The 9592-nt window shown below is 43.6% G+C and overlaps 1 protein-coding gene across 1 annotated transcript in view; it reads right to left on the bottom strand.

Annotated features, from left to right (window-relative positions):
- Positions 1-708: 708 nt before the first annotated feature.
- NPTX2 (neuronal pentraxin 2) overlaps positions 709-9592 on the bottom strand; it is a 14031-nt gene continuing 5147 nt past the window's right edge. The window contains exons 2-6 of the mRNA XM_010719855.3: positions 9360-9587; positions 7937-8153; positions 4542-4786; positions 2995-3174; positions 709-1091 (exon numbers count right to left, since the gene is read on the bottom strand). Coding sequence (XP_010718157.1) covers positions 864-1091; positions 2995-3174; positions 4542-4786; positions 7937-8153; positions 9360-9587 — 1098 coding nt within the window. The 3' untranslated portion in view covers positions 709-863. The remainder of the gene's footprint in view (positions 1092-2994; positions 3175-4541; positions 4787-7936; positions 8154-9359; positions 9588-9592) is intronic.

The raw sequence follows: 9592 nt of genomic DNA, 5'->3' as shown, positions 1-9592 counted from the left end.
GTATATTTAAAAAAAAAAGAAAAAAGACAAGGAATAAAGCAAGAGAAACAATAGAGAAAAGTTTACAGGCCAGGTCACTGTAAATTCAGTACATTCACCTACAGAAAATACAAACGCAATCCTTCATCCAACCATCTCTCCTGGGATCCTGGCCAGGGAAAGAGGCTTTGGGACAGAGCCCCACCTACAGCTTCTCTGCTTCCACGGAGCTCCGCTGGCCACAGCCTATCTTCACATTGAATGAGAACTGCATTTGTCAGATAACATCGCCTCCTTATCACAAAATAAAGATTTCTGATCCGAGAATTAAGAAGCAAGACTGTTGCACTCAGACGATGGCTGTTCTGCTCTACTCACAGTTGCACATAATCACTGAAATATAAGGATTAGGTGATTTCTTTAAAAAGGGCTAAAAAAGAATGGCTTCGATTCAAAGGGGAGACAATAGACTGGAAGGAAGGGCTCCCGTTTAGCCTGTTAATCTCAGTGCTTTGTCAGACCACATATTACCAAAAGGAATACCAAAGTGAACCTGAGCAAGGCTGCTCCCCAGCCCTGCCAGGAGAACTGATGCCCTGTACAGGGCCTGAGCCAAAGGCAGCTCAGCCCAAAGCATGTTTTTGGATTGGGCCGCGGGGAAGGAAGGGCTGCTCTAACCAACGAGTGCTTCTTCCATTGTCAGGCTCAGTGCCCCAGAACTTTTTGTTCTTTTATTTATTCACTTTTGCACTGAGGCCATTTATTCAATTTCTTTATTTTCTATTTTTGAGGAGTTACGGAAGGGCAGAGAGAAAAATCAGTGCTTTATATCGCACAGGAGATTGTCCTACTAAAAGGGGGCACTTGGTGGGAAACGCTTGCAGCTACAAATCTAGCAGGCGCTCTTCACATGTCTCCACAGGCCACTTAGTTGCACCTCCAAACACATCCACGTTGTTATCAACCCAGGGGATGATGTTGCCAGGCATGTTGGTAGAGCAGTTAGCAATATTCATGATGTCTTCAGCTTTTAATACCCTGTCCCATATATTGAACTGGCTCATCTCCCCAACGAAGGCTTGAGTTGCATCAAATCTTCCTCCAACTGTGTCCTTTAGGCACACAAGAATTAGGATTAGATGAGAAGGTTATTTCAGTATTTTTTTCCACCAAACTTGCAGACCCTCCCACCCACTGCCACCCTGCTAGAAGGAAGAATTGCACTGAAGAGCACCTTCAAGCTTCTGGAAGGTCCACTGTGAACAAGATGTTATTCTCTGAAACAGTTAAAAGCCCCAGTCTGAAATGGTTTAGATTTATTCAAAGCAAACAGTAGTAACTGCATATCAGCACACAATGGTACAACAGTCATTTGTAGTTAGAGCTACGCTTCACCAAGTCTGACTTAGGATCCATTTTGCAAGCTTGGCACAAGAAAGCTTCAGCAAGAGCTACACTCAAAGCTTTACAGTTAGAGATTAAACTGTAACTGCAGCACTTCGTCAGTTGTCCACAGGGACCGCAAGATGGGATCTCTGGGTCTGGATACAGAGGCTTCTGCCGGCTGAACCACGTGAGTAACTCCAACTGTTACTGCACAAGCCTGAAGTGTTTGTTTGCTCAACTTGAAGACCAAAATCATACTGTGTAATCACACTAACAGAAAACTGACGGCACAGGAGAAGGCCAAGCACTGCACAGGAAAGTGGTAAAAGAGTTACAGAAAGGTTGCCAGCCATTTAATAGTAAGTTGGAGCATCTGCTATGTCAAGTGTGTTAGGATTCTGAATTTACCATTCTGTCACTTATGTCATGGATAAAGATCCACTGAACTCAGCACCAGGACAAAATTAATTCTTCACTGTCTTGCCCAGCTGTGAACTTCAAAATCCTGGAGAAATAATATTTTCTGATATGTATTACAAATCAATGTAACACATAACAATCCAAAAAATAGAGAAAAATGTGAAGATAACAGAGCCGTGAATTCATGGGCAATAGATTAAAGAGATGTTAACTATATGAAAGATTAAAAATCCTTTGCTTTTTTCCACATTCAGAAATGACTCATCCTCAATTTCCTAACTGTGTTCTGTTGGCAATACCAATATCTAAGTTTTCTTAGCATTTGCATTTGGAGAGTTATTTACTTACACCTTTAATGAGAAACCAAATATATGTAGAATGTAGAATTCAAAACTCTGACTTCAGACTCGTCTTTAAAGTAGACATGAACTTCTAAATTAGTCATGAATTCCACTATTGTCAAGATATGGTATGTTACGTACCTAAAAGCCATACAATTCAGCCTAGAGGGAATTCTCCCTAGAAAGTGCATCTGTAAAAGATCCTGATAAGCCCACATGCTCTCCAGTTCCCACTGTCGCTGGTCTGCTCATCCCCATTCCTTCCTGCTCATTCCTTTGTCTAATCTGAGGCTCTAGGACTAACATTCCGACTATTCTTGGATAATGAGGTGGTGGAGGGGAGAGAAAAATAAACAAAAATATCAATCTGTTAAGGGGATGGCCAATTTGGCTTCAATTAAAAAAATAAAAAAAAATAAAAAATTGAAGCAAGCATGATCTGCTTCAGAAAGCTCCTTTTTAACTGCTATTTTCTGTAACTTCAGTGGCTACATTGATAGCTGTCAGCAATCTAGCTGGAAGAACTTCATTATGGCATTATTCAGCTGCACTCTGTAGCATTAAGAGTAGAAATGATTTCCAACATGAATATTCTGAATATTTAATAAATGAAACAAAACTTTAGTGTGATTATACGAAGTTTCTTTCTTTTCATCTTTTAGATAGCACAATATATATACAATAAGACCAATCATTTAACGGTTTTTCCTCACAACTATATGTCTGGAGAGTCTTAATTTTCCTTATTTTAATTGGGCTTTTTTTCTTTGTTTTTCTTTTTTTTGTTTGTTTGTTTGTTTTTGTTGTTTTTTTGTTGTTGTTTTTTTAAACAAACCACACAACCAGTGGAACTCAGCCACTCACATACCTGCTCCTGACCCAGGATCAAGACACCTCCAGGTTTAATTGGGTGCCAAGGGGCAAGATTCTCTCCAGTGCCAAGCTTCTCTCCGTCCTGAAAAGCCTCCCACATTCCATCTCTTGTTGTCCATGTTATACAGATATGATGCCATTTTCCATCACTAATGAAGAGAGGAAGCTGGGCAACCTACAAAAATAATAACAGTAATAGTCCTAAAGAATACTGAATGCTGCAAACCAAGTCTGTCAGTTCAAGCACAACATTTCTAAAAGGCCAGTATCTATCTACCATCTGCACAGGCATAAATGTCAGGAGCAGATGCTAATTCATATTCTCCTACTTTGTCCCAGCAGTTTTGTCTTCAGAAATTTACTTAAATCTCACTGCTTAACCCTAAATTTCCACCCAGTGCTCACACGTTAAGTTTCTCTTCAGGTCTAAGGTTTGTCTGCACCATCTGCAGTAAAAACTGTGACTTACAGAGTGGAGTGCTTCCAGTAGAGCTCACGGAAGCTATTATGCAGGGACTATGCTCCCTTAGGACTTTGAGCTAAAAACCTACAAGTCAAAGACACAAATGCAGTGGGCTACAAAGCAGCTGTGATGTGGGAGAGAGAAAAACACAGCAGAACATTAGTGCAACCAACATAAGAAAAAATTGGTAAGACGAGCATGCTCACATCTCCTTCTCTTCCAGCAGCCATCACAAACACTCTGCTTTTATTTGTATTGATCTGGGAGGATGGTGGGCCTGTTACAAGTCCTTAAGTAGCCACATGACTGAACCAGCCGGGTTGCCCTGTAAATCTGTAAACACCCAATCCCTTGGAGAGCAGTGAGTTACTAGGAAACCTAACGGGCCAAAGAAAACAAGGGATGGTGCCTGAAGGCAAGTTGTGCTACAGTGCAGCCTGGGCAAAGTTGAGAATCTCATCGCACTCACAGGGATTCCAACCCCGTCACTCTGCTACCAGCAGTTACACTTTGTGACTAACCCAAGCTGAGAGTGAGGGAAAAGGGAGTGCTCAATTAATTGTCACTTTCTGTATAAAGACAAAGTCTTGAAAAGTTGCATTTAAACTGATGTTCAGTCACTAAACTTAATAAAACCAGCAACAATGATGTGCCTTTTGTTCTCTGCTTTCTGCCAGCGTAGTCTTAGCATAACTGAACTTGTAGGGTTATAAAGATAAAAATACTGCAGTTGGCTTAGATCTCACAGGTGGCATAGTAGTGTGGCTTCAAATACTGCTTCTGCTCCTTAAAAGCAAACAGAGGGTTACAAACACAAGAAGCCAAGACCTGCTGGTAACTCCAGAGGTGCACACCTCTCTGTCATGCCCCCGCAGTGCACAAAGACGTGCACCATTTGACTTTGTTGAGTGTACTTCTGTTCACGACAGATGGGCAGCAACAGAAAAGCAGGCACAGCTCTAGAGCTGGCTGCCTCACAGGGAGCCAAGGAGTTCTGAGAGGTACCAAGGGTTCAGGCTTAGAAACACCAAGTGTTATTCTGAGCACACAGATGAATAAAGGAGCTAATTGATTCTCACCTTATCGTTAATTAGCAGTTCAATTGGATTATTCCCCCACTCTATGAGGACAATTTCATTAGCTTGACCAGGAACAGCATATGAGAACGGAGTGCCAATTCCAGGAGAAGCACTCGATCTCAGCCATAAACATACAGTGAAAGCATACAGCTCTGGCAGAGTCTTCTTGATCTTCCCATACAAGTAGTTGGTGCGAAGAGGAAGGGACACTTTGAACTCATCAGGTGATTTAAACGCACTGTTACCTAGAATGACATTGAGGAGGAAAAACCTTTAACGCAAGACAAAACAACATATATGTAATTAAAGTTAGGAAAAAATATAATTTCTACTGAGAATCTTTAATCTTACTCACTTTAGAGAGGGTACACAAAAATATATTGAAGGAGTATTAGCAAATGTTGATTCTACAGCGCAGTTAAAATACAACTAGATTTTATATACAACGTGCTAATTACTTAGCTTATTTTTCCTGCTTGCTCAGAGCAAAATATTGGGTGGCACACAACTAATGAGAAGCTATTAAATATTTTTCTTTCTTCATCACTCAGCTCACGGCTAGAGGCCTTCTTATTTCACACAGTTCAAACTGTTTTAAAAGATATTTATTGCTACTAAACAAGGAATCTCTGGTACGCTCATTACTAAAGCATCACAGCATTTCACAAAGGAAGCCTCTTTTCCTAATACTCCCACACAGGGAGCCAGCAGCAGTATCCCCATTCTGCAGGTAGCTGGCTGAGATAACAGGTTGAAGCTCCCATTCTGGATGGCCAGTCTGAAGTAACAAGAATTAACACATTCCATAAAGTAGAGTTACGTTCAGTAGGACAGATTTCCACCCCAGAGACAAAACCTGTTCTGGAGATCTGAACCAAAATATAAGGCTGAAGTTGAAAGTGACCCAGAGAAAAACGTGACAGAAAGTTGAGAACTGCGGGACATTGACGTAGCTACCTGCAAGTAATGTTTTAGATTTAGATATATTCATGAGAAGAGAGATATCCCAAATTGTGTCACTAAATAAAACACTACAGTTCTGCAGAAGAGCATCAACTTCAACCTTTTAGCTACTTGTTCTTATCCCCACCCCATCATTTACCCACATTCCTGAAACAAACGACATCCCCTGCCAAATTTTCACTCCCATCCAAATGAAGAGCTGCTGCCACAAAAGGTTGCCACAATTTTTATATGAAATTTTTAAACTGTCGGCACTCTATCAGTACCCATTCTCAGAAGTGGAAGTGTTGTGACTGTATTTTTTCACAAAGAGTAGATGGAAGAAGAAAGAGCTCTTTCTTGAGGAACTTACAGATATTCCAAATTTATAAGCAAATAAAAACAGGGTCTTAGGGCCAACGTTCAGCAATCTCCACTAGGATGGCACAGCCTGTCTCACGTATAATAGAAAATGTACTCCATTGAGAGCATTAGTCACTGTCTGGAAGAGCTAAAGGAAGCAATAATAGGTTGGTAAAGAATAAAAGTATAACCAAGATGAACAGGCACAGTGAAAGACAGTCCTTGCCCTAAAGAATCTCAATTAATTTTGAACAAGGACAACAAACAGTCATTCCATTTTAGAGGGGTTTAGATTTAAAACACAGCAAGTGACTTGTCCACGTTTCCAGCAGCACTGCACACCACAGTTAAGGCCAGGCACCATCAGTTGCAGGACCATTCCTCCCCTCAGCCCTTCTTTTTATCGCATCACGTACTGCAGTAGCAACAAACAACAGGTAAAGAAATGACCAGAAGACTTTGGTAATCATGGTAGCCGTGTGAACCTCAAGCTCCTCTGCCCCACCGATACGCACGACTTCTGTCACAATTACAACAGAAACCCAAAGTTCATGCAGCCACCTGAGAAGGTCGGTACTTCTCCATTTACCTCACTTCAGGGCAGCCAGGAGCTTATGGCACGCTCGTTAGCCGACTGGAACAGATGCTAAAGAGTATGTCATTTACAATAAAAGCACAGGAGAAATCCTATTTTTAGGAGATGTCAGATCACAATAAACATTGACTTCGTGCAGTCTACAGATTGATGAAGTTCTTAGATCGTTATTACCCTCACTTTGGTTTGACTGAGGAGCCAAAGGCACAGAAGAGCTAAGCAAACTGCAATGTAACAGACAGCAAATTACACAACCAGAAGCAAACTTGTGCTTTGGTTCTGGCCCCAACTTCCCTGGAGGCTTGCAGAAGACAGCCTTCTCCTCCACACACAAAACACAGAGCTGGGAAGGGGCTATTTTTAACCAAAATAAATTACACATCCTTGTTCTCCCACTGCTACATCTCTCTTTCTGATGACTTACTGATATGAGTCACATCTTTCAGAGACAGACTAGCAATACTTGCCACATAAGACACTGACAGACTACCAGTTCTCCAGTATATTAGTTACAGTGTAGGCCTTACTTCAGCTCTAGGGAAAGCATCAAATGACGGTCAGTAGAGGAACTCCTCTTCCTCTTTCCTTCCACACTTTTATTTAAAAACAATAATACAGTATTAAAAAACTGACTCTTAGCCTTCATTTTTAAAGTAATGAGATACACGTGTTCACATCATTTTCAAAGCATGTCCATTGGGCTGTTTTCAAGCAGAGAGCCATTTACCTTGGAAAAATCTTGTAAAGAATGGACAGTGATACCTACTGGTACTGCCCACTCTTAAACAGAAAAATAGTTCTGATCTTCAGCTCATTTCTATGGGTATCTGTAATTCAAATGAATGAATTCTATTCAACTGTACAAGTCTCAGCAATAATTAATTTAAGTATCATCAAAATGACTGGGATTAAGAGAGTGTCCTCCAGTGGCACCGTGTATAATCTACTGTAAACTCCAAGGGCTACTTGGGAACAGGACACAATTCAAGTACTTGCTGTTACTCAGTGGCATAACCAGCAATAAAATTAGAGACTTTATCCCAGCAGCAATACTTCAAAAAGCAACAGGAAATGGTTCTGGAAAAGATGCCATTTATTACATGAAAGGCAGTTGTATGGGCTACATTAGCACAATTCCCCAATAAAGAAAGGTAGTTCGTAAATGTGCACTTGGTGTGACCCCAGTATTTATCACACCGATATCGTACTACTTCCAGTTTTCACTCATCTCCTTAATATGCATCTGTCTCACAAACACTGAGAATTGTCAAGGTAAGAGACAGAAAACCAAAGCCATGCAGAGGCCTCACAAGCAGGAAGCCTAGGATAGAAGAAAGAATGGAATCTAAGCATTAGCACCTAACACCTAGTCCAGCACCTTAACCAGAAGGCAGCTGTCCTTCCCTCAGGGAACACATTTACAGCAGCTTACTAGATGGGGAGAGAAGGCAAAGTAAATCAGCATGGAGAAGAGTCTGGATTCTGTGCAGATTACCTTTTTCTAATTCAGACACCCTTTCTAGCAAAGCATTCAAGGCTGTCTCTGTCTTCTGCCGATGGGCCGATGTCTCATTATGAAGCAAAGATTTTTCATCCTCAAGCTCAGCCACCTTGCTCAGCAGCTGGCGTTCCAGGTCTCCAAGCCTCCGCTGGAGCATCTCCCGCAGGTCATTGGGCAGCGCTGCATACGACACGTTGGCTCGGAGTTGGTGCTTCAGGGGAAAGAAGGAAAAAACATCATCATTTCTAAAAGAGAAAGTTAAATGTGGATACGTTTCTGACTCAAGGAGGGGAAGGCAGGATCACTGAGCTCTCCAGCAAGCACAAAAGAGGCACTGCTTTTTAGCACTTGTCAAGTTCAGTGCTTTCATCAGCACTGTAGCAAAACACGTCCTGAAACAGAAAGGCACTTTTGTAAGAGGTTTCCTGCATTTCATATGAAGGAGCCCCCTCGTACCTTCAAGTTAAGTGAAATCAATGTAGGAGGGCAGGTCTGATGCACTTCCATTAATATGGGTATACATGGCACATTAGTTCAGTTTTTCCTTTTCTTATTGCAAATAATGTTGCCATATAGAAAAACTATTATTTAAACTAAAAAGTTGAAGTACTCAAGTTTCCTCGGTTTCAGTTTGCAGAGTATGGAATCGGATGCTCTTTAGACCAGTTATAGATACTAAGAGTGAAAGAATTATCTAAACCACAACGAAGAAAATCTAGTTAAATAGGGCTGGGATCTCGGATACAAGGAAGCCTACAGCTCCACTGCCTCCTACTCCAGCGGTGTTTCCCTTCTGCAGCCCTAAGAACACAACGGCAGCACGAGGCGCCCCGAGAAGCCGGCAGCGATACCAGAAGGTTGTTACACAACCACATCGCTCCGAACTGCACGTGACAAACAGTCCGCCGCTCACACCTCACAGAGTAACGCCAAAGCAGCTCTCCATCCTCCCGGGCATCGGCGAACCCCTCCCTGGAGGACGGCCGGAGGAGCGCAGCGCCCAGCGCCGCTCCCGTGGGGAATCTCCCTATCGATTATTTCCACACGCACCACCCAGCCGCTGCCCGGAGGCACTCGGCAACCCTCCGGAGTTGGGAAGGAGTTCCCTATTTCAGTCAGGGGCACGGGGCGCGTTCTTTCTATCCAACGTCAGCCCTAAATACATCACCCCGTCTCCACGCCAGCCCCGGCAGTGCCCCCGTCACCGCACCTCGATCCCCATCGAGTCACATCCCCAAAAGAAGAGGTTTAGACGCGAGCACGGGAACCGAGGCAGGAAAACCGTGCCCCATCCCCGCACAGCGGAGCCACGCGCTGGCGGAGCAGCCCTCAGAGCGGCACCGAGAAGCCGAGCCCCGCGCAGCGCCCCGGCCGGGAGGAGAGCTGGGAGCCGAGCGGGGCAGCCGGCCGGCCGTACCTCCAGGCTCTCCAGACGGTCCTTCAGGGTCTGCATGGTGCGGCTCAGCTGGTCGATGACCTGCGCCGGGTCCCGCGGCAGGTCGCCCATCGTGTCCTTGCCCTTCTCCTTCTTCCACGGCCCCTTGCCGTCGGTCACCTCGCAGCGGCTCAGCTTGCCGGTGAGCTCGCGGATGGCCTCCCGCTGGCTGCCGATGGTCTCCTTCTGCTGCAGGACCGTCTCCCGCAGCTGCA

This window comes from Meleagris gallopavo, chromosome 16 (genome assembly GCF_000146605.3).
Source record: "Meleagris gallopavo isolate NT-WF06-2002-E0010 breed Aviagen turkey brand Nicholas breeding stock chromosome 16, Turkey_5.1, whole genome shotgun sequence".
Classification (NCBI taxonomy): domain Eukaryota; kingdom Metazoa; phylum Chordata; class Aves; order Galliformes; family Phasianidae; genus Meleagris; species Meleagris gallopavo.
The sequence above is the reverse complement of the archived record's forward strand: the minus strand, read 5'-3'. Positions and strand labels throughout refer to the sequence as shown.